Source organism: Sipha flava, unplaced genomic scaffold (genome assembly GCF_003268045.1).
Source record: "Sipha flava isolate LNK unplaced genomic scaffold, YSA_version1 169_pilon_pilon, whole genome shotgun sequence".
Taxonomy (NCBI): domain Eukaryota; kingdom Metazoa; phylum Arthropoda; class Insecta; order Hemiptera; family Aphididae; genus Sipha; species Sipha flava.
Genome location: NW_020271881.1, coordinates 283,736 through 311,058, shown reverse-complemented (window position 1 = coordinate 311,058; position 27,323 = coordinate 283,736). Strand labels below are relative to the sequence as shown.

Here is a 27,323-nt window from a genome sequence, read left to right as displayed (position 1 = left end):
TCATCAACATCCTAACTCTAATAATTATATAATGTATAAACAAATGTACTACTATTCCTATTTAAAACGTAATATTAAATATATTTTCAATTAATATTTTTTTTGTGTAAAAATTAACTTTATTTGTTCAGACTAACACAATATTGTTTTATGTGATTTAAAGTCTTGACGAATATCTAATTTTCAAGTGTGACTTTAACCTAATTTTTTGTGTAGAACATTTAATTAAATCACTGAAATATTTTATACTATTTATGTACCATATCTACGAGTACTTTAAAAATTTAAATAAATTTAAATTTAATAACCTTTAGTTTTTCATACTCAGTCGCGATTTTATTAGCTTTGTAAATATCTGATGATGAATTTTTAATTCGAAACCAGTCATGCATTACAAATATTATATTTATAATACACCTGGCTAAAGATGTATTTATTTCTATGTATAAATTATTTATATATTGATTAAAAAATCGTATACATTATACTTAATAATTTATATTTAACTCTGCTAAAGAATGTGTAAATTATCTTATCACTTTTTTACTAAATTTGCCTTTCAATCGTAAACAATCAAGTGATCAATAATACTATATGACTACCTAAAAAAGCTTTTACTGTCAATTATACTATAAATATATATTTACCTACACTACGACCGTCGATTTCCGAGTAAAACTCTAATGCATGCATTTTTATTAGGTACTCGGTTAGGTTATAAATTGCAAAACTATTTCTAAGATGTTTAAATTAATGACAACAATTTTATTAAATGTGTTTATTTATTAATTTTATATGAGTTAAAAAAAAAAAAAAAACATTAATTAAGATACAAAATATTATTTTAGATGTCTTTTATTTTTAATATGAAAAATAAACATGAAAGTAATCCAGTAAATTGTGTACCTATATTTTCATGAGACTTTTATTCTATTGAAATATATTTATGCAATTAAAAAAATATTAAAAACTTATCCTTATGGATCATGAATAATATAAATCAAAATAATATTGGTAATAACAGTTTTTACTAACGACATTTACCTATAAAACGCTTGTACATTATAACCAATTGCATAACTATAAAACGTTTATGGATGCATCAAATTATCAGCTTTAGCTATAATATGTTGTAGTGAATTTATTTGGCGGCACACCTACTTTTTTTCGTATTTAGACCAGTTTGTACTTATGCATATGTACACTTTCATTCCATGCATTAAAAAACTGTAATTTTTAATACTACTGCCTGCTCTCTATTATTTTTAACATGGTTGCTATTGATCAAAAAAACCAAAGTTGATGAATGCTTATCACACATTAATTGGACCAACTCGCATGCACACTTCACAGGCAAGCAGCATAAACACATTTTATATTAATTAAATAACAATAAAATGAAATCAGCGATTTCCAAAAACCTATTTCCTTAATTATAAAAAATTTGATTTCATAACTCCAATGTTAAGTTACATAAATACATATTATGGTCCCGATAAAATATATAATTTAATTTTACGATACTGAGTATGAAATATTTAAAATGCATATTTGAATGTCAGGTTCAATACAGTAAAAAAAAACAAAAAAAATAAATATATATATATATATATAATTAAGACTTCAATTTATTGGATTTTAAGTTATCTGAAATTCTAACGCGCAATAATAGTTCGTAATATATAATATATAAGGGATACATTATATCCCTTTCATAGATCTCATCATGGCGCTATAATCGTTGAACGAGTACACAATATACTTTCAAGCATGTACTCGTAATGTGTATAATATTAGAAATATGTTATGAATACTTTTATCGTATAACGTTCGAATAATACAGGTTTCTGGAAACTATTTGTATAAAGTCTTTAATGAAAAAAAAAATCATAACAGTATATTACAATGGTATTTTATATGATAAGATTTTTTTCGTTATATGTGAATGTTATTTTTTTTTCTAAAGAAAATCTGCGTATTTCGCCTATTAATTCAGGTCTCGAGGTTTGGTGTATTTACATATTGTTACATTCACTTTTTTAAATCCAAAATTAAATTCTGAACTGCACGGGTATAAATCAGTTTCAAGTCGACAAGATTAAACGAAGAGGTATACGTGGAAACGTTGATGTTGAAATATTTTCGCATACATATAATATTATTTTTATATTTAGACATTTTGAAAATTAATAGTGCACATTTTTTATTTTTTTATTTTATTTTTACCTTCGTGTAATTAGATACGGATAATTTTATCATGCTTAAGAAAAAATAAAACAACTATTCCAGTTTCATATGCTGTTTCATACTGCCGCTCATACTTGACTTTGAATTTTAAAATCTATAACTCTCATGTCTAGAATTTACATCGTCTACGAAACCAAAACATAATCATACTCGCTTGAATTTAATAAATCATTTATAGGTGAACTGTGTGTTTACGTATTTCCATAAAACCAACGTAAAGTTGAAAATGGCAACCAATCACGGCAAAAGTGGAGGATTTAAAATTATAATATTTAGCGTGATTTATTTCGTCGTAATTCACATTTTTTACTTTAAGTTATTTTTCTTATAAAATTCCATACATACCTATCGTAATACGTTTCCAAAAATAAACTTATAAAATCAACTGTATAATAAAGTTTTGTTAAAAAATGTGTTGTTTTCGTCGGAGATATTGAAATTGTGAACAATACCGTTCACTGTATAAAAAAAGGTGCTGCCGCAACAATTGTGCATCACACCAATAACAGGTCATTGAAAAAAACTGAAAATCTCGATTCTCTCGATCGTCTTAAAAATAATTTACAGAACTACAAACAACGCAATCGTTCGGGAAAATAACTAATCCTCGTGGAGATTAATGATGTATCGTAGAAACAGAATCGGCTTAGATAATACGATATTTATTGCAATACACTTCGTACGGTCTCGTGCCGGTCCATTTATTCTAATCGAGCACCACTATATATTATTTCATGCGTGGTAGGTATATAGGTACCGATATTACACTGCTTTCACAATACTTCCCCACCTCGGTGAACATTGTTAACATACTTGGCGATACACGTAATATTCTGGTCGTTCCAATACGCGGTAAGTGGTTTGCTATTATTATTTTCCTTTGAACTGTTAAAATGCAAATCTATTCGAACCACGCGCGTATAATGATGTATATGTACACTTGCCACGGGAGTGAACATTGAACTTGAACGAACAAATGCAGACCGTTGGCAAGCCTAGTCGCATACCTAAATATAATATCCGCTCTGTTCTGTATAATAATGTATCAGGTTGCAAGGCCGCAGTCAATGTTCAGACTCTCTATTCCCCCCCCCCCATGGTTTTCTTAAAATAAAATTTAATGATTTTCACTGCATATTAAATTTGAAATCATAAAATTTGCTAGTCAAAAAATATATTTATACACTAACCCCCATCCCTAAAAAAAAAAATCATCTTTTGCTGGCTGTGGTCTTGTCAGGTTGTAATTGATACACGCGTCGAGAACATTTTGTCGCTCGCCGTTTATTTAATTTTGTTAAAATTTATTTCCAAAATTAAGTAATTCGTTTTGACATTGACAACTACTGCAATAACAACTACAACTGCTTGTTCCGAAATGTAGTTCACTAGCGATTAATACAACAAAATGATTTTTAACGAAATAGTTGACCTTAAAATTAATATTATCTCGAACTTTTCACAGACGAAAAAACGTTAAGAAGTATTCAATATTTTAAATACAAAACGACCAATTGGGCCATATTTAATGTAATGCAATAGCTATAAAGCAATCGGTGTAGTAAATTCGAATACACGCACCTCCTAAATGAGAGCATAAAATGTTTTAAGATTCGATAAAACTATAACAGAATCTGATAAAGATGAGAAAAAACCACACGCAAGAAATGTAAAAAGAGAAAGGAGTTCAGTGGAATTTATGATTTTGAGAATTAATTTGAATTGATTTCTATCATAAGAAAATAATTCCTATTTTCACATGATGGATAATTAAAATCCAATTGTAAACGTTAGTCCTTATCCTATTCTAAAGTGTTTTTATTTTGTTTTACATAGGTGTTTTTTGCTGTAATCATTTGGTTTGTGAAATATCTGTGCAAGTATTTAATTAATTATTAATTAAACAGGGCACAGAAAAAAAAAATTTAAATAACATGTTTTTGAATTTTAAATTAAATCAGTATTGGTAGGCTAACGATGAACCATGACAATGAAATACATTAATTGTGTTGTGTGATGTATAGCATTACCTACTGGGCATATATATGACAGTTTTGATCTAGAAACCAGGAGGCCTCCAAAATAATACATTATAATTATATGTTAAACAAAAATAAATTAGGTAATTTACTTTTTCGTTAAAATTCACTTACAACACATATCACATCTCGTATTTGTAATATTTGTATCTAGAACCTACGTATAAAGCCTTTCTCTCTACCTCTTTCCCGAAATAACACACACGCATATAAACATTTTCTCTTTCATTATTTATTTATTTTTATAACCGCCTTATTATCTTTGGAATTTCAAAAACCATTCGATTGATTTTCAATAATCTACTTTTCTTTTATTTTATACTTAAAAGAAACTTAAGTACTACCGTAACCAATAACTAAGATACGAATTGTCTTTTATATTGTTAGATTTCGTTTTGCTGTAAATATGCATTTTTATGGTGTGTTACAGTGGCAAGGCATGTGCATCGGTCCCACGTGTAGACTGGTATGTAGATATATATATCAGGGGTGGCCAACATGAATAGGTTCACGAGCTACACCGGATAAATATTATAATTCCAAGAGCAAAATACAAGATAAATACAGATCAATTTTAAATAATTTGATATTTTATAAATTTAAACCTATAAAATTAAAATCAAAAATAATTATAATATGATAAGTACATTTTAATTTTATAAATTAAGCCGTATCTAACAATGACAAGAGCTAAACATGTGGCTCGCGAGCCGCAAATTGACCACCCCTGATATATAATATATAAATATAGGTACGTGAAGGGTCAATGTAACTGATGTAACATGTTTGCAAGATTATAGCATATCTATACACGTACAAACATATAGCACAACGTGTTACAAGTGTAAAAATAATAATAGCACCGAATTCGTAAATAAATTTTATGTACCTATACACTTACGTCAATGAACCTAGGTTTAAGTTTTTTACTTATGAGGGGACTAAACGCTTGATTACCGTCACCAAGTTCATAGGTGGCCCTCTTTCCGAAACAACGGTAATTTCTACTTGCCGTAAAGAAACAATAGCTCATAACACGCGTACGTTATACATTATTTTATTGTTATGGTAATAATAATTATCTGCTATCCATATTACGTAAAACCATTCGATATTTTTTATAGCATTTAAACAACGATCAAACGTTTTATACGTTCGTTATGGCGTGTATAAAATTATAATCCAGTAGTAATCATTATTTAACACCCGTAAACCTGTCTTAGAATGAATATTTGTCAACAACACGATTCATAGTTACCATAATAAATACATCATACGTTTTCTAGATGTAAGTGGGTAGAATTACGATTTTTTTCTGTAAGAAAGTTTCAAATATGTTGAATAGTTGTCTAGTAAATTTAATTCAACTCATACCAACTCGTGCCAAACAAATGAACTGTTATTATTCAAATGTTTTCAACCCAGGCTCACTGATCTGCGACCATACAACGGTTTCGTTGGGCCTGTTCCAAATCGATTTCAGTACTACGAAAACTACTAAGAAAACCTAATAAAATGATTTTCGTTTTAGATATTTTTCCGATTTACCTAGTATAATAATGGACATAATCGACTTTAACACTACCTTTACGGATCTATACACTTATTTCCATCAATCTTGCGCTAATATCAATAATGCAACACATTAATATTAGACGTGTGGTTTTTAACACTCGGGCGATCGAGCATCAAGATTACAGCGACCGCCCGCGTACAGGCATATGTAGATCACGTCTTAAATCCGATAAAGCGCCGCGGCCGCTACCGGTCCTTATGAACAACTCAACGGTAATACAACGATATCGATCAACAATATAATTGTGTGCATAATATTATGAACTCGATTACTATTTTGCCTAACTATTGAATCTTATGCGACGATTATAGATCGTTTTGACGTCTAGGGAATTATGTATTATTTGCATTATTTCGCTACTTTATCAGTGCAACAATTAATGATACGCGCTGTCCAGCAGGTGCTCTGTACTCTCAGTATTGTTCTGTGATGGATTAGTATACGAAGCTCCATGTCCCTGCCCCCCTCCTCACTTTGGAAATTCAAAACCAAAATTATGTCATTCGTTTGTGCTTCGTTTGTGATAGTTTGTGCTCAACTCCTTCCCGAGGAATACAACTTTGAAAATTGGAAAATGAAATGTACCTCAGCTACTTTCCTTTGTAGAAATAATTATTTTCTTCTCGCGTCGCTGATGATAACTGTCCATATAATTATTTTTTCTTTTTGGTATACAGCAGTAAACTAATTGGCTTGCCGTAAAAACCAAATAAGTTGTTACAATCAAACGACGAAATAAGGGTTCCCTTCTCGACTTAAATGTTATACTTTTGGCTACATTCTTCACAAAACTATGTCAAGGTATTTTGCGTCAGTAAACAATATCAGCAAGCATCCCTTTTCTATCCTTCCATTTGGATGGGGCTACGAGGGGTAAATCGAGAACCACTAAATAAAAAGTATGACTCCATAAACATGAACAACTTTTTGAAAAAATAACATTTACAATTATTTAATAAAATAAAACTCAATGCATATTGGACCAAAAACCCCCAAATATAAATTTTGAATTTTTGTTGTTATTAATATTTAGTGTGATAATAAATAATAAATTTGTTTGACTAACTCCGAAATCGTGAGCCATATTCTACTTTCAAACATTAATATGTGCTGGAGAAATGTGCAAAATCAAGAAATGAGTTTAAAGAAATGGAACTTGTCAAATTTATGAACTTAGAATAAAATATGTTTTTTCTCAGGTATACAAATATTTACTAGAAAAGTAAATAATATTGTAGTACTCAGATACAGTGATATAATCTAAAGAGAAAGCAAGGGTTTCTTGTAAACATTTTAGTTTTTGTATTTTATTCTATAATTGTTCAAAGTGTTATCATATTGATTTTTTATAACCTAAATAAAAATTGATTAATTATTTTTACATTATAATCAGAACAAAAGCTTTTCAATATTATATTATATATTAAAATAATATAATTTTAATAACCAGTATACACAATGTGAAATAGCGAAAATGTATTTGAAACAACGGACAGCTACTCAGACTACTGGCTATGATAAGACAATTATGGATAGCAACAATCACAAATACAATGTAAATTTTAAGAAGAATCTGTAACAAAAAATGATATAGATAATACTATTTTTAAAAAAATAAATGACTTCTATTTATGACTTCTGTATTGAAAGTTAAAATAATGAATCTAATAGTAGAGGGGATCGCGATAACATACAGTTTTGTCCAACTATTACAAAACGATTATTAAATTTTTGTAAATTGATACCATTTTGGTCAGCTTTGATGATTCCAATTTTCAAGTATAGAAATTAAACGGAAACTAACTGTATTTTAGTAAGTTTATTCAAGGATTTGAAAACCATTATATTTAAACACAAGCCATTACCTCTTCGACTTGACAAATTTTTAAAAATATACATAAATTTCAAACTTGGCTCAATGAATATTTTAGCAGATAAACAAACAGTTCAATATGAAAAATCATCAAGTGATGATGAAATAAACAGTATCAGAAGATCAATAAATATAATTAATAATGATGAAAATAAAATTCAATCAACATTGGAATTTGAAGATCTAAATAAAAATAAACCAAAAGCAAATGAAAATAAAACATTACATTCAAAATATTTATCAATAGAAAAAAAAACTTTATAGTATTTATGTATCGTATTATGATACTACTGTACTTGATAATTGGAAATGATTGAGGTATCAAGTCGGTTAGGTGTATGTTGATATTTTATTGTTCATATTTTTAACATTTATTAAAAAGTTATAATATACCTACATTATTATTTTCAACTGTTGTATTACTTGATACTATTTAAATAGTAAAATAATTGTTTTATAAAAAGTAAGAAAATATAAAATGATTTTAGCGTAATTGATACTACATTATTTTAATCTATCAATGTATGGATGGTAATGAGAGTAACTTCTAGATGGTTAAATAAGTTATAAAAGTACGAAATATTACCCTCAAAATGCAAAAATAGCTTTTGACAATAAAATGCTCGTAATCGTTTTTTCACTGACTTTGTGAAAAATATAACCAAAAGTATAACATTTTAGCCGAGAAGGAAACCCTTGCCCTCTCGTTTGATCGTAACAACTCATTTAGTTTTTACGATAAACCAAATAGTTTAATATTATATACTAAAAAGAAATAAATAATCATGTGGACAGTTATCACCAGCGACGCGAGAAGAAAACAATTATTTCTACAAAAGGAAATAGCAAAGGTACATTTAATTCCCCAACTTTCAAAGTTGTATTTCTCGGGAAGGAGTTGAATACAAATGACGGGATTGAAAGCACAAACGAATGACATAATTTTGGATTTGAAATTCTAAAGTGGGGGAGAGGCAGAGACATGGAGCTAGTATACGAATTATAAGTGAAATAATCCAATTAGCTATAAATTATAATACTGCCCGTATAAGAATTACCATTTAAGACGTTTAAGTAACTGAATGCTATTAAAAAATGCTGAAATAGGTTGAACATTTTTGGGAGAGGTGAATTTTAAATGCGTCTTTGGGTGAGGTGGGTTGTAAGTTGTAAATTGGGTGGACATTGACCGGAAAATAAAAAAAATTATTTGGCGCCAGAGCCAAACACAAACTAAATATGATACATTAAAATCAATTTTCATAAGGTGTAGGATCATATCATAAATGCATAGTTATACAGGCCACGAACATTTGTTTAAAATTAAGTACGTAGTATGAAAAATTGTAAATTTTATGCACTGCACTCTACGCGCATGGTACAGTTCTACATAACGTTTACATAATCAAGTGTCGGCGACCGACCGGCAGTATGAGCTGCGGTAAACTATAAATCGTACCGTTAAAAAAAAAAAGTAATACTACAAACGGCCTCCGTTGGAATTTTTCCATTTTTTTTTTTCCCCCGTTTCCAACTCCAGGAGTCTCCGCATAGTCTAGACGACATATGCACGTACAGACGACCTAGAAAATAAATGTCGTGATAGAAATTATACGCACTACTGCTGGTAAACTATTAAGCCATTATCTCGAATTGATTTTCGCAAGCTCGTCACGTATGTATAATAATATCTGGCTGTATATCGCGAAGAGAAAGAAAACAATAACAAAGGAACATAACAAAAACGTCCACGTGGCCAGCTTAAGCATAATATATCGCTTGTTCTGTACAGGGCAGCGTACAACAGACATTGCAGATTTTGGACAACCTGTCTCGTCATAAAATCATAATTGTAATTGGGGTAAGGTAAATCACTGCATTTTCAACGCGTAACACTTGATCGATAGTATTATGCAATAATCGCTAATGAATTCATGTACGAGCGTGTATGCGTATATTTGTGATATGTGCCTTAGAATTATTCATCACGCAATATACAAATCTAAACTATCCATACTTTCGATTTTAGTTCTGTTTTAATTTTATTTTTCTTTGCGCGAGTTTTGCTATACACATGAACAATACCTACCTACTTAAACTCAATTCGAAACGGGGGCGCCGGACACAAGTGTGCGTCATTTTCCACAAGTGTATAATAATATGGGTGCAGGCCGGTAGGTGATAAAAAAATACGATAAAAAAAAAAGTCACATCGACTTGATTGTAACGATATCCGCGACAAAAGTGCGCTGTAGAGAGAGTATAAAAATTATAAACCGTATACATTACGTTTTATCTCCGCAATTCACATTGTTTTATATAATATATTTCGTGTGTCGCTGCGTTACGAGCAACAAGTTTAATGGGTCTTATTGAAATGCTCCGATATTTGAAATGAAAATACATATCATATAAATAGTATAGTAGGATAAGAGTGTAAAATTATAAAAAACAATTGACAGTTAAAACACAAAAGTTAAATTCTTACCGATATTTATGATAATTAATTTATTCAATTAATCACATTTTCTTATCAATATTTTACACGGATCAGATCGAAACATAATATTAACTCTACATTATAAAAAATTCTTAAACGATTTCTTTTTCTTGACCAAAAAAGTTTTATATTTTATAATATTAATGTTCTTAATAATTATTTGGTACCGAATTGTGTAGTATGGAAAACGTATTTAAACTATACTTTTAGAACTAATTTCATGTGTAAAATTTATAATTTCAAATATTAACTGTTACAACATTTTTATTCAAAGTCGCTATATTATAAAAACCATGCTCCAGTTTCGATACACATTTAAAAATGTTTATCGTAATTTTTTCTTATGAAAATTATTAAAACGAATGTAAACTGAGAGTACTTTAATAGTCTTTTGGACATTGTGATTCGATTCATATCTACTTCCATACCTGAGGTCTGCACAAAACAATATATGTAAAATGCATGATATTGTTATCTTCATTGGCTTTCTGGTAACGTTCATAACAATTTATAACAGTTTTTCTTTCATCGATATCTGAATTCCACGGGTAATGGAATTCGAAATAATAGAGAAAATAAAAATTATAACTCGCATTTTTAACCGTTGCAATTTTATTATATTTATTAGCCTAACTATAATACTAACTTTTGACTTGACTTGCTGTATTCGATACGTCTTGGCTCGAAATTGACTCGTCTAGCCTTGCGTTAAAATGATTTTATATATATAAATGTGAAATCGTTATATTCTTGTAGGTCATTAAATAAACACGCGTGTGTTAAAAGGGCGCACGACTGTTTTCAATTTTTCGCTCGTAAATAGGATACGCATATAATACGAATACGAGCGTCGCCGTATCTATAAATATAATATTACGTTCGGTTCGCGCAAACAGGATATGGTCATGTACAGGCGTACTGACGTATTTCGCGATTATGCATTAGGATAATAAATATCCCCCGTTCGCCAGTCTCCAGGATAATAATAATAATGAAAATAGTAATAATAGTAATAACAATAATAATATATAATAGCACGTTGTGTACGCAGTGCCGCGTATTACGGCGCGTCGGTAGCGAAACCGTGTACAGGATTTAGATCAGTTTTTTATTATTCGTTTAGTTGTTGCCGCCGCCGTCCTTGACATTAGACGTCGGGAGAGGTGTTTTGGAAAAAATTAATTAATTCGAATGTATCGCGGATATTTAGGTTGAAATCGCGTGCGTATTGCGAAACGTTACCTACCACCACATGTATACATTTTATGTACAAGGTGATTTTTACAACGTTCCACACACCGTCGTTTCTTCTGTAGGATTTTACGATTTTGAAGGGAAAAAACGGTTCGATTGAACAGTCATATACTTAACCCGTGTAATAATATTATAAACGCGATGTTGACATATTATGTTGAAAAAGTTGAAGCGTTGGCTTAGTCTATCGTTAAGTTTCATATTTTTCCATACTAATTTTAAATACTTCTCTAATGGAAATAAAAGTTGATAATTTAAGAAACCATAGAGAAACTAGTTATTATTTAAATATATAAATACTGTGCAACCTCCCTTAATGGACACCTCTAAATAGCGAACACCTCCGAATAGCGGACGTTTTTATGGGGACAGGGACATTTTCACTATTTTCATATAGGAAAAACCCCTAAATACTGGACACTCTAAATAACGGACACTTTTATGGAAATTTAATTCTGATTTTGACAATTTTTATCGTAAATATAGAATAATCGTTGAATGCCAATTTTTAATCTAATCTTACTACTATGTATTATAAATTATTATACAATTATAGTTTATCTTATCTGTCCATTGATTCATCGCGTCAATGAAACATTTTTTTAGATTATGTTCTGTGAAGTTGTATGTATGTATGGCTATACAAATTGCTATAACGTTACCTGCAACTTCATGTTCAGTAGAAAGATATTTTAGGTAATATTTTCTATGTTATATTTCTAATTTTAATTCGGTATATTATTCTTATAAAATAAATTGTCATTATATTTTTAGTACATTACGTCGTTTAAATAAATGACTGAGAAACAGAATGGGAAATGAAAGGTTAAAAAGTTTAGGTCTGATTAATATTCATAGACAAAGATAAGAAATTAAGGAATTTTTTTAACAACAATTAGAAGGTATTATTGAAAAGTTTAGATAGAATTCTAGGCGGTTGGCATTGCTTTTCAATGATTAATAATGTATTAATGTAAACAATAATAAACATTTTTATTAGAAGTAATAAATAAAATAAGTTATGTTTTAAATATATTTTGTTATATCCATCATTGATGATAAATAATATATAACATTTAATTAATGTTAGGGGGTGTGAGGGGCAAAGCCCCCAACATCTTATATTAATACTAAAAATATTTTGCACCTAGTTGCACCTTTCAGCTACATCTCTGCGAGCGTGCCTGCTCCCCCCCCCTCTGAATAGCGGACACTTCTAAATAACGGACAAAATTATGGCGATCAAGAGTGTCCGGTATTTAGAGGTTTCACTGTATATATATAAATTACATACATTTTTGTATTTTACATAAAAATTAGTATTTTATTAACTTTGATTATGTATAACTTATAAGTCAAGACAAACACACGTGCTTACCGAGAAAATGAACGCATTAAAAGAATTAGTTTACACTCGCATGTCTACACGATCAACAACATGTTTTATTGGCGCCCGAATGAAAAACGCGAAATCCACGTCAATAATGTACAAAAATCGATTGTTGATGAACGAATAATGTGAGAAGGAATATAACGACTGCGTGATAAGTGTACATGCATCATATATGTACGTCAACTTTCTGAATTAGTTTTATTATTATTATTATTATTATGATCAACGTCATCGTTACACTGTATTACGGTCGTTTTATACCATGTGAAATCGTATAAACGAGCATAAAATGTTATTTATCGACCGCGACGTGTCCGTGGAGTGCTCTCAATAATATTGTTATGTATATCATACATTTATATATATAGAAGTCCATTCTCGTCAACGGAGTGTTGGGACAAACGAAATCGTTCGTTTTCTGCTTGTTAACAAATATTGTTACGTCGCATTATGCGTTACGTTCGGCTATTTTAGGAGTTCCACTGACCGCTGTCGAGGCCAAAATTTCTAATTGGTGTGTTGGCAAATGGGTATAGTAATTTTGCGATCAGAACGACATTATTTGCATCGTCAGTTTCGCTGTTTTTGAACATGTGAAATGTCTCCGTTCCGCGTTGTGTTCTAACACGGTGCAAAACGTTCGTGGGTTTCCAACCATGGCGGTGCGCATGAATTATAAAATAAAAATATTAAAAATATAACCGGGGTCCCGGTACTAGTCACCGCAGCTGAACACGTGCCTAAATTTTATTCGTAAGATGTACAAAAATCATTGTTAAGTTACGATTTCGGGCTGATCGATTACATCGTGTGTACAAAAAAGAAACGAAACCCTCCATTAATTCGCTGAATATCACGTATCGCGTTCCAGTATGTACTCGTATGTGCAGGGGTGGCTCATCAGGGGAGACTTTAAGACTGCATCCTCCCTTTAAAAAAAAAAATAAACAGCTACATGTAAATAATAACTATTTAAAAATGTATAGAAATATTATTATTTTTATTGAAAATACTCGTGTCATAGCGTTTTCCATATTCATTATTATAAATCAAAGGCCATATAATATAAAACCTATAAATAGTGATTTCAATGGAAACACTATTTTAGTAATTTCGACGACGGTCGCCGTTTCAGTGACAAAACTGACGTCTGATAGGTTTAATCGTAACAAGTAATGGTTTGGCTTTTTTGACGGAGGGGGCCAGGGAGAATAATTCGCGTATTGAAACTGGGTTCACGAAAAAAAAATGAACGTGCCACCGCGCCGTTGTTAGTCACTGTACACCGTCATTTACTAATTCGCAGATAGAAAAAAAAGATTTGCAGAATTGAATTAGTTTATAAAACAGTTTACCATTAAATTAAGTTAAAACATATTAACAAAATATTAAATTAAATATTAAGTATAATTAATTGGCCAATAAAAGGATTTTTCTTGTTCGTTGTTGTATGGAGTTTATGTTAAACAATTTAAGTCTCCCCAGAATATTTACTGCGAGCCGCTACCGCGTACGTGCACACGAAACACCGTATCCAAGGTGGACGGGTAAAGCCGATCGCAGGACGCCTTGGATGAAAATCAAACGCTTTCGATACCCCTTGTCGGTTCCGGGTCGTCAGCATAAGTAATTCGTTTACGTCCAACGTCCGTTTACGGGATTTGCGTATTCGGATCTTCTTTATTTTGGTAAACACGCATTTCATCGTCTACATCAGTTGTAACGCCGCTCTTTTGTGACTTGATCATATTATCAAATGCACGTAAAATTTCGAACGTCAACCGCGCGATACTGAACGCGCATGTTGATTAGCGTTTAAATCACATTGGTATTCAACATGACTTTTTAAAAAAAAAAAAAAACCAATAATAATGCAAACTCCTTTCGCTGCGATGTGTCCCACCAGTAAGTAGTAATATATTTTTTATCCAACCGTTATTGTTTATTTCTACGCGTTAATTTCTCGACATGATCGTTATAATACGAACAATATGAACTGGTCGTCAAGATGAATAAATGAAATAATTGTAACTGTTCGAGCGTCATGCCTCGAAACCGGTCGTGATTACTATCAGGTTTTCTAAATTTTCTATACTTCGATGACCGTTATAGCGCTCTAGAACATTATTTCCCCTCCCCGGTGCCCGTTCAAACGCATACGGCCGTTGCTGGTGTCAAAAAAAGGCTATCTTTCATGTCGCGAACCTGTGGTACGGACCTACGAGTTGTCCGGCCGTAATTTTCCTTCGTTATTTATCTACTTCGTGTCCGTCGTTCGTCCGTGGCTCTCGACGTGCTCTTGTCCGGCTCCTTTTCAAGTCGTTCTGAGTGCGGTGAGGGTTACGTGCACAACGGTCGACGTAGTCGTTTTCGGAGTCTTTTCAACGTCGTTCTAACCGCCAGGATGACACTGTCGTGCTTTGCTGTCTGGACGTTCAATAGCTGGAGAACGTTTCGGATAGACTCCTGCTCACCGTCGACGAAGACATCCACCGGTCTTGGTGTTGGTGCCTTAAGCATGGTCACGTGGATGCAACTATCCGAGCACCAGACCGTTCGAGGTAGACGCTAGCTTGTCATAACGTTTCCGTTATTTATTATTTATTCTATATCTGTATTGTACCGCTGTGGTTTTTATTACAATTATTTCGTTATTATTATAGTATGGGGTTGTCAGTACTTGATACATTTATATGTTATTGCTCAATCGTATGAGCGCTCCGCCGTATTTATGTTTAGTTGTAATACACATTTTGTCGTTATTTATCATTACTGTTATTAAGTTTATTTGCTACACCCTTTGTTGCTAACTTAGTCGTCGCGACAGACGGCATTGGTATGTGTCGTGATGCAACAATAACTGATAATCGATCGAAGTTTACTTAAAACCCACCTGTTTTACCAAGTGAAAACTTCACCACAATTGTAATTATAACTTACTGTTACGATTCAATTAACGATGTACCTAAATTGCATTTTAATTTTGAACTTGTTAACTTGTCCTACCTTGATGAAAATAACATCACACTGTATTCGTCATATAATTTTTACCCGAACGCGTTTGCCTCAAAAAATTGAAAAACGAACGTTGACCGGTTCAAAATGCGTTTCTTTTGAACAGGCTCGCCTTGGGCTCAAGTGTTAAACGTGTTTTTCTTTACGGGTACGTTAATGTAGGGGGAAGGGGTATAAATTTAATCTTCGAGATATTTTGGAAGTCATGCTCACTAACATGACGTCTGGCCGTCGTGTCTGCGCGCGTATGCTACATTAAAAGGTTCCGACCAGACACAATTGAAGTATAATTACGAACAACGACGACGTCAACGACATTGTCACGATCGAGACATTTTACTTTGAGCCGCGTTCGTATACACACACGTATTATATCATTAATTCGTTGCATCATACGCACAACTTGTTGAAACCGTATCACTTGATCGAATAAGTGTGTGTGTGTGATACATTTCGACGGATATAGAGACGCCTTAGACGTTTGTGCAACACCATACAGGTTCAGGCCAACAGTGTTTCGAATGACACAGCAAATCTCAACAGGACCGTATGTGATATAATATAAATATATCTGATTAAAGACCGTACGAAACAAATATATTTAAAAAGCGCTAAAAACATAGAAAAAAAAATGAAAAGCAAATTAAAACATCAAGTTTTTTCCATGTTATCTATCCCGCAATCAATTCTGTCGAACAAGACACGAAGTAACGTACAGTGGTTTTTTGTGTGAATTGTGAGAGTATAATGTACACGCGTTGAACCTCTGCACGTCACCCGAATCAAAACGACTTCTCGTCTAAGAAAAAAAAACTAAAATTGAATTAACTGTTGTATAATAATGAATAATGGTCGACAAAATCAATTTCCATGATTTTACTTTAAAACTATCGTTTGACCCTGTTTTGTTGTTTTTATGTAGTAGTTAAGAGAAGTATACGTTAACAACATACATATGAACATTCATAAAATATGTTGAATATGGTACAATTTATATATATATATATATATATATATATATATATATATATATATACATGCACTATGTACATTGTACATGAATTATTTATACTGTTCGTTATTTTTAAATTTTGAAGGTTACTCGCTTTCCATTTGAAACTATTTAATTTTTTTTTTTTTATAAAATCATTATTTGAATAATTTTTTGGAATAGTTTAAATTGCAATAATTTACTGAATAAAGAAACTGCTCAATCGATTTTAAATCGTTTTCGTTAGGCATTTGAAATATAATCTTCAATAATATAATGGTGTAATTTATTATTTGAATAACTCTATGCTAAAATATTATAGATAATAATTTAATTATTTTAAAAGACTTTTCTACAATATTTGTTGATGACGACTAACCATACAAGTATAATATTAGATGCATTTGCTTTCGAACTCAACGATGTTTGCAGTAACAGAACATTGAAACTTTAAACTTTAAATTAATCTTAATTCACCAATAAAAAAAAAAAAAAATGTATATACGAGCGACTGATAGATCGCACTAATTGAGTATAAAAAATATGTTAATATATTATCATAATATTGTTTTCGTCTGTACAAATATTTTAACAAAACCACAGTCCGTAAATATTACCGAAACTCAACAAGTATAATATAATGGTATTTTAAATACATAAAAAAAAATTGATTTGTTTTTATTCAGTTAAACCTTCGGCCACATTTATAATGCACAGTTGGCATACATATGATATAAGTACCAAACTAATTATGATTATACTCATTTCAGTGTCGCCCTAAATGATCAAAAACCAGTTTTTGGCAATCATCTTTTAGTCATTTCCAAAATGTAATGATAACATATAATTATTAAATGGTGAAATGCTTCTGTTGTAAATTAAAAATCTAAATTTCGTTATAATTAATATACGTGCACGTGAATATACGAATGATAATAATCGTATAATGAACACCAATACCATGTGATTAAATATTTTTTTTTACTTAAAAATATTGTCCAATTTGAAGAAAAAAAAAATTTGGATACAAATTGAGCGCTTTTATAAATCGGTTTTTAATACCTACCATCGGTTGCTAATAATATATTCAGAGCAAAGAACTAAAATATAACATACACAATATTTTAAAAACACATGTACTTACATGTATCTACTTTATATGTTCATACATCATATCACTCTTACAGCTAACAGTATTCGGTTTTTCTTTATTTGATACTGTTAGTGTTGATTTTTGTAAAAGTTTGTTTACCGTGTGTTATACCAATCCTGTATTTATTAGATAATAAACGATGGTGAAAAACGTACAAGACAGGGTGTGAGTAGTTTACGAATTTGATGGGGTTATCTTTTTTTTTTTTTTTTTTAATCATAATTTCTCCCACGATTTAAACTGTATTATTTTTCTTACAATTTAAACTATACTGTAGACAAAATCTATGCTGAACTTGTGAATTGTTCTAACTCTTAATGTAATGCAAAACCCATATGTGTTGTCTCGAGCTTACAAACGTTCAACATAACAAATCTGTTAATTTTAATATTAGATTAAACTGAATAAAAATATCTGCGTGATAACATAGGTCTTTTAAAGATATTTTAATTTTCAAACAAATTATGAGCTAATTTTAATTTCTAATATTTTATGCTTAAAAAATAAAATATCGTAAATAACTTATGCCATTGCACAGATCGAAGGGTTCATCCCTTTAAGTTTGAATATAGGGCAGTTTATTTGTTTATTAAAACTAACAATACAAAATTAGTTCTACTGAACACAGAATTGGTGTGTTGTACGTTTATAAGACCGAGACAATACACATAGGCGTCTTCTTAAGTTAATATAGAAAAAAAATAAAACTAAATTAAAAACTTAAAGTTATCTTTAAGTATGGTAAATTCAATGAATTTTAATAAAAATTACCTTATTTAAAATTAAAATAAGTTAAACGAATTTTCTTTTAAAACGATAACGATTATTACATGCATTATAAACTGTAATACCTACAACATTATTACTATCGCAACTTAATGGGAACAATAGATAAACTACTCAGTATTTTAATTCGCGTCCAATAAAAAATTATTAGAAACTTGAAAATGGCTCGTTATAGTTTTAAACTTAATTCTTAACTTTTCAAACACTGATCAACTTGAATTATATTCGCTCCAACTACAAGATTCAATTGACAATAATAATGCGTGTAGTTTTGCTGTTGGTATGGGGATTCGACCCGAAATTTGGTGGTGGGGTTGCTAAGGAAATGGATTTGTGAATGTGACGTATACAATATGATATTTTCGATGGTTGTTTGGATAACATAACTTTTTTCATAACGGAGCGCTATACACGACATAGTAATGCTGCTCGACCCGGTTGATTGTACATACTTGGATGGTTGTTCGCGTGATACCTGCGTATTATAATTATAATATAATTATATATATTATACATATTATGTATACTAATTATTATTATTATGTTACATATTATATATGTCTATCGTATATATATATATATATATATATATATATGGCGCAGCCACCCGAATATGATTTGGTGAAAATTTATATTAATACATTACGCGATATTAGATAACTTTTGTATTCTTATTTAAAATTATATCATTATTCTTATTATTACGTTGCGTGTGAATGCGGTGGCGTTTGTAGAAAGTTCGGAGACTGCAGATCCACGTATGAAGCCAGTGGGGATCGCATGCACGGCGTCGATTAAAGAAATCAATTTAATCAAACAATCGATATGATGTAATGTACAATAGAGATGACGAGTACCCTTGGTCCGGTCGATTGGGTATTTTGAACATTCATGATGTGTGATTTCCCCGGTAGTAATGTGGTTTTTTTCATATCTTTAAACGCCCTGTTTGTAGTTTAGAAATAGCCGATAGAGTAGTAATACGAATATCTAAAAGATAAAACACTAAATTTATTTTAATTAATTTTATTTATATATTTTTATAACTACTAAATTGTGTTATAAAATTACGTAAATAATTTAAATCTAAATCGTCATTTGTTAAATAGGTATAACCAATAAATTAATCGAAAAGTAAAAATAAGTGTTCACTAACCAAAAAATGTGTAATTCATTAATAAAAAACAAATTAGTTTCCAACCTTGACTATCATTCTATTAATACAGTATTCGTTTATCACTCTATATAATTAGAACACTAATATTTTCTCATAATTTTTATTGTTTCGCTTTTTATGGTTAAAATTCAACTAAATTAACGATGTGCTGTAGTGCAGCCAGATTCAATTTATACTTCCAAATAGAGTTAAGACATTCGAAAAAGACCCTCATGGTCAATCGGTAGCCGAGGAAGTGCAAACACAGTGGCTATCTCAAAAAATAAGAATGTTACACTTTGACTCGATTTAATCAAAAACTTTATAATTGTAAGCAAATTCAATTAAAGCTATAGAGTGGCTAACCTAAGGGTGGAACCATTTTATTTCAGTTTCCAGTCTAGAAAAATTTAAATATCTAGGAATAAATTTAATTTGTATAAAATGCTATAAATGGTCATAATATAATAAATTTACAAAAACCACGTATAATCAACTTTATTTGTAACAGACTTTAAAACTGCGTGCATAATATTACAATGCAATTTTTATCAAATTTTTCCTCTAAAGTTGTTTAAGTATTGATTTTAATTTATTTTAAGTTTTTCATTCAATATGTTGAAATATAAAACAATAGATTGGGCAAATCAAAGAGTAGACAGAGTTCACATATTAATTTTTCAACAAAAGCGTAAAAATTACTTTGCAATTGGAACGAGAAGTTATTATTTACCGATAATCCTGTTTGTGTATCATAACCACGACGGATTGTAAGAAGCGAATTTCTGCCGACCGATCCCGTACAGTAGCATACCAAAATAGTCCTACCCGGAGATGTTTCCAGTGTGCGTGACATAATTATTAACATCGTGATCGATATGATAACCGTCGATAACTATAGTGCAATAATGTTGTTCTTATCACGTTTGTCTTTATACTAGTGGCAGACTCGTATTTAAAAATGTTGCGCCCCCTGGCACATAATTTATGCCCCCCCTCCCCAAATAAATAATAATAATAATATAACACTTATTATTTTGTCCATAATCGAGATTCTTTAATATTAAAATTTAACTTATAAATGAAAATCGTTTAATACTTTTTTTTAATTAAAAAATTAAATAAATCAGGTATAACATAATAAAATATACAATTTCCATTTTTTTAAATGAACAAGATATAATATAGTAAAAATACAATTTTTTTTTTTTTTTAATTTACAAATTATAACATAATAAAACATACTATTTTCTTTTTTTATTATAATTTTTTTTTTCATTAGGTACATCATTTTTAAAATTAATTTTGCTAAAATATTTTGCCACCCCTGAGACTTGATGTCCCCAGGCATGTGCCTACCCGTGCTCCCCTTCTAAATACGGGCTTGACTAATGGTAAAACTGGATAACCTATAAATAATACCACGAGAGTCTGATGAGAGATGGAATTCTTTAAACTAACGTTTTTTCTTAATACAATATTCACGAAGCATTGGCGAATTCTAATGTGTTAACCCCGTTTACGGTTAAAGTATAATGATAAAAAAAATCTAAAAACCTTTTAATATTATGATCGCTAATATTTTTGTAATTTTATAACTAAATAAAAAAAAAAGATTCTTATTTGTTTATTTAGAGTTCTTGTGGTTTTATTTATTTTAATTTATCAGTAAAACAGACGAATTAAAACTTATTATTGATTTTGAACAATTATACAATTGGGGTTATAAATGATTTAACGTTTCGAAAATCGTTCTCGTTACAGGTTGACCGATTACAATCCGTCCGACTACAACGGTGTGATGTACATATACTCGGCCGGACACGAGGGTGTCATCGACGGTGTCCATCAACAACAGCAACTGCACCAGCAACACCAGCAGCACCAGCAGCACCATCAGCAGCACCATCAGCAGCAGCAACACGTTCACCACCAGCAGCTTCACCTATTGCAACAGCATCACATATCGCCGCCGGCCAGCCCACCGGACGATTGCGGCCACGTGATCACCGGGTCTACGCTGTTGGCGCACAGACTGCAGATGTCCACCGCGGCCGCGACCGTCGTGACACCGACAGCGTCCGTCCGGGTTGCGCACAAGCAGCCGACGGCCGTGTCGGCGTACACGGCGGCCATGATGACGCCGCCGTCGTCGCCGCCCGAAGACGGCGCGAAGGCGGCGGCGGCGGCGGCAGCGGCGACGGTGACCGGAGCGAAGACGAGCGTCGGTCGCGTGCCAGCCACCAACCCGCAGCGGCCGACGAAACGCGCGGCCGGCGGTGGCGATCGGCGGGCTCACCGCGCGAAGAAGACGTCGGCCAACCACTCGTGCAGCCACCCGGGTTGCGGCAAGACGTACACCAAGAGCTCGCACCTGAAGGCGCACCTGCGGACGCACACGGGCGAGAAGCCGTACCAGTGTTACTGGAACGGCTGCGGCTGGAAGTTCGCGCGCTCCGACGAACTGACCCGGCACTTCCGCAAGCACACCGGCGACCGGCCGTTTAAGTGCAGGTTGTGCGACCGCGCGTTCTCCCGGTCCGATCATCTGTCACTGCACATGAAGCGGCACAACGTCTGACCGGACCCGGCATCCGTTTCCGCGCAGTTAAGACACTAAAACCCTCTCTAACTCTCTCTCTCTCTCTCTCTCTCACACACACACACATACTTCTGCGCCGTATCGTAATCGTCTTTCGTGCTCGTAGTGCGGTCAGCGACGTCGTTCGGGTGCAACTCGCCGCGGTCCTAGGGTTTAGCTATATTCCGAAGTCGGCACAAACACGTGGTCTTTTATCGGGGCCGCGGTCGTCGATCGGAAAAACGAGACGTGCATACGCTGTACTAAAATCACGCCGCCGGGCCGATAAGAGCCGAACGCCGATCGGCCCTACCCCGGAAGAAACGACGCCGCCGAGGCGAAAATCGATCGAAGGCGCTAAACAGTCGGACACGATAAAACACGTTACGAATAGCCGAGCACGCTTGCACGCGCAACACTCGTACACGGTAATAAATATGTTTTTCGTGTTCTTCGAACGTTACATAAACAATGTACACGCAGCTTGTACTGTATACGAGTGTGTATTTTTTTTTCTTCTCTTTTTACCGCGGTCTTACCATAAGTATACATTAGTGTAGTGCACCTATGTTTACGTGCGTAGAGAGTATATAATAGTCGTAAGTTAAGTTTAATCGTATACGAGCGTACATTTGTACCGAAATAAGGTTATATAATAATTATCATATGTGTGTACGTACACGTTCGGCAGCGGTTTCACACGTGTATATTGTACTGCGTGCAGGGCGACAGTGTTGCTTATCATCGCTGCATCAGGGTGCATCGGACACAATGGTGTTACGGCAAAGTCGTACGGTTATCATATTTGCTGTCGGACGGTACTCGTGGACTGGCACGTCAACGTTTTGTTACTCGGGCGCGCAAAACGCGCCATAACGTCCGCTTTCGGTGTTGAACCGTAGCAATAACTACGGTAACGGTAATAATAAATATCGTGTTGAACAGCGGCGTGGCGAACTCAAACATTTTCAGAGGCAAGCATATTTTGTCGATACACACCCACCCCCTCGAAAAATACCCTACCCCGGCCGCCTCTCGATTACACCCACATCGTCACGCCGCTTTCGTGTTCGAACATCACCGTTGCGGCGACACGATCCGGACGTGCGCGATGAAATAGACTAGTGAAACATTATTTTTTTTTAACAATTACAAACTTCACGCACCCAACAATAATCTAATTCGTTTGCACCGGAAGCGAAACAATCGTCTCGTGACCGACGAAATCTTGTGAGCATGTGCACCGCGAAAGTGATGGACGCGGTTCAGTTGTCGTTAGATCCTGTTGGATCGCGGAAAACACGTTCCATTTTCGCGACGACATCCGACGTGCCGCGCACGCCATCCAGAGTTCGGTGAAAAAGGTGAAAAGTTTTTTTCTCTTAACCTTCGTCGGTAAACACGACAAATCGGTTACCAGCGCAACTTGTGGTCCATCATGTGTTCCAAGCGTATACGGTTAGCTTCGACATCATTACGAATATTCGCGCGAAGATTATGTGCCGTCCGATACAGTAGCGCCAAACTATGTTTTATCGAAAGGCGCGAACACAAATTTTAACCACCATAGATGCCCTCAAATATATTATTTTCATTCCGGTCCAAGGTCGAATGTCTACGCTATTTTTTTCCGCGGTTATCTGGCAGTCAATTATCAATCGTTTAATCGTGTTCATATTAAGTAGTTACCTACTGGCTACCGAGTGCAGATTTATCAAAATTATATAAATTCAGTAATCATCACTTAATCTTAAGTGGTACAATAGGGTGACCATATTAAAAAAAAATAAAAAAACGGAACAGCTGTTACTTCCCTCCCCCCCCGAAAAAACCCTTATTTATATACTTCACACATATGCACACAAATCTCGAGAGTTTAAGTCCAAATCTCTGTCATATAAACAATTATTTTCTTTTTACTTTACCCTTATTTAGTAAAATAACCTAAATAATAAAATATTTTCTTTTAATTATTATTAAATAATATTCTCTTAATTATTCATCAAACAACACAATGTAACATTTCAAAACTATTATAATTTTTTAAACAATTAAAAAAATTTCATTTTTAATATTACAATTAAAATTTTAAACAATTTTATATTGTTACATATAATGACTCTTACATTTTTTTAACAAAAATCAGGAAAATTATACACTATCAGCTATCTCTATTATTTATGAATTTTGTAAGCCTTCCTTTACACATTCCACTGTTTTCTCGTACTTTTCGGAAAAATTTATTGAATTTAACAATTTCGGGTGTTTCAAAAGAAATTCATAAAATTGTGAACAAGTTACGTTTTTAAAGTGTTTTTTGGTAATTATCATCGATCTAAGGGTTTCGATATTAAAATAAATGATATAATAAATAATATGAAAATAACGGGATTAAAACGGGACAGTTTTCTAAAAACGGGAATAAAAGCGTCCCATTCGAAATTTGTCGGGACAACAGAACGTGATGATCAAAAAAGGGACAATTCCATTTTAAACTGGACGTCGGTCACCCTATGGCACAAGTACACCGCATTGAGTACACATTCGGCACCGCTGATTCGATATCAAATGCTCTTCGGACAGCGCAATCTCATATTACTGACCACGTTTGACACACGGTGGCATTCTCCAGTTGAAATGTTCGTATTTTCAACAACATTTATATCCTACGGATATCGGAAACATCGACACTGAATCAATCCAATTGAAGCGCCACCGCCGTCCGAATTAACGCCACGGATCGTTTCGCACGACCGGTTTTGTTTTTTCTTTTCAATTCTCTTCGTCCACGAAAACCGCCAAACGACCAGCAACAGGTGATAGCAATACAATTATGCACGTGCGCGACTTCCACCGGATATACGTACTCGCTGTCGCACACTAGAGCGCACATCTCGTGTGCGTTTTTAGACTTTTTTTTATAAATTTTTTTTTTTACGCGTCACAGCAGCTCATAATTTATATTTACTACTGTTGATGCACACTGAATAGGCACCTGATTTAATAAGGGGTTTTTTTTTTTTTTACCGAGTGCCGCCGTGCAATATTATCCGGCTGGAATCCTCCGGATGGAGAACGGTCCAAAGCTGCATCGCAAGCAAACAGTGATTTTTGCAATCTCGAGAATCGTTTCTCAACATTTTCAGTTTCCCGACCTTGTCAAATAGATAAACGATAAAGTCAGTCACCTCACGCCTCTTCCTCCCCAACTATATTCTTGACATTTTTTTTCTGCCAAATTATCTGTTTTTCCAGTTACAAAGTATATTATTATGTCATTATATTCCAGTCTTTTTAATTTTTCCAAAACTACACACACCATACTCATACTTCAGTGACCGGCAGTAAAATACAGGTCAAAATAACACTACATGCTAGTAACATAGCACTAATATGCTATGCACATTCGCGGTGACGACGCCCGAACACGTGTCTTACAATTCTTTCCATTGGACTCACGAACAACTTTCATTCGCTATGTACTTGATTTAAACCCGATCTCCATACGCCGTTTCAAAATGAGCATATACTGAAAATTAAAACGTTTTGCCATGGCACTTGTGCTTATAAAGATATTTTCATACTTCACTGCGTGCAGATCGAGTGGAGGCAGTAATTAAATTGTTAAATTTATAAACAAATGATAATACATAAGTACATGTTACCTCACCTCCAATGATGAAAATCAGTCATTGTCAGTGATCCTATACAACGTTAATAATATCTTATTTGTTAAGTTATTGATTGACTAGTCATTTTAGTAATGTTTAAAGCGCGAGTGAAAATTTCAAAATTTTTATTTCGAAAAGATTATTTAAAAAAAAACTCATTTTACATCCATTTATTAATATAAGTATTATAATATACCTGAATAAGTGTAGAAATTCTCCGATCTAATTGCTATAATAATCGTCTCATAATTTTTAAATATATCATAAATCAAATATATATTATATTTTAGATATCTATGTAATAAGAACCTTACATTTCTACGTTTAAGATAAACTCTGATTATACATAATGGCGTTACCAAAATGTTTAAGTTATTTTATTAAAATAGGCACGTGTGTAAATAAGCTAGTCCGTCTAAATTTGTTTTTCAATGCAATAGTTTTTTCGGGTAAGTGTATATAAGAAGACAACTTTGCGACTCTAAACAATTTTCTGCGTTTATAACTAATATAATGAAAAACGTGTACAATTAATACAATATCTAATAATATGTTAATAATAATAATATCTAATATTATGTTATTAATCGTTGTCAGAAGAACATTTTTTGGTGTATGAAATCCACTGCAGCCTTATGATTATTGCAGATCTTCTCGTCCATTAACAAAATGTAGCAAAACATAAAATCGTTAGTGTTCGAAATAGTTTATGTGAAATAATGTGTCTGCATTTTTGCTGTTTTGGTAAAAACATGTAAAAAAAAAAAACTTAAATGGCTTTTTGTCGTGAGCTCGTAGAATTATATCGAATAATCTGTATAACAACTATTACCTTGTAAAATACTAATGATAATCAAAAACGTTTAATCTGGATTAAACGAACAAAACATATTATTATTTGTTATATTTTTGTTTTATACATATATAGTTTTTAGTTGTATTCGAAATCAAATTTAACAATGTGATTAGATTTAAATGTTATAACTTAGTGTTTACGATTCTTATGTGAATAAAACGATTTTATCAATGTTTTTATTCATTATTTTCTATTCATTATTTACTAAAGCATTGAGAAAAATAATAAAAAT

The 27,323-nt window shown here is 32.5% G+C and overlaps 1 protein-coding gene across 2 annotated transcripts in view; it reads left to right on the top strand.

Annotated features, from left to right (window-relative positions):
• The window catches only part of LOC112679834 (Krueppel-like factor luna), a 109,677-nt gene extending 85,326 nt beyond the window's left edge, over nucleotides 1-24,351 (top strand). For both annotated transcript variants that reach the window (XM_025549760.1, XM_025549759.1), the window contains exon 3: nucleotides 21,748-24,351. In XM_025549760.1, coding sequence (XP_025405545.1) covers nucleotides 21,748-22,564 — 817 coding nt within the window. In that variant the 3' untranslated portion in view covers nucleotides 22,565-24,351. The remainder of the gene's footprint in view (nucleotides 1-21,747) is intronic.
• The last annotated feature ends 2,972 nt before the right edge of the window (nucleotides 24,352-27,323 follow it).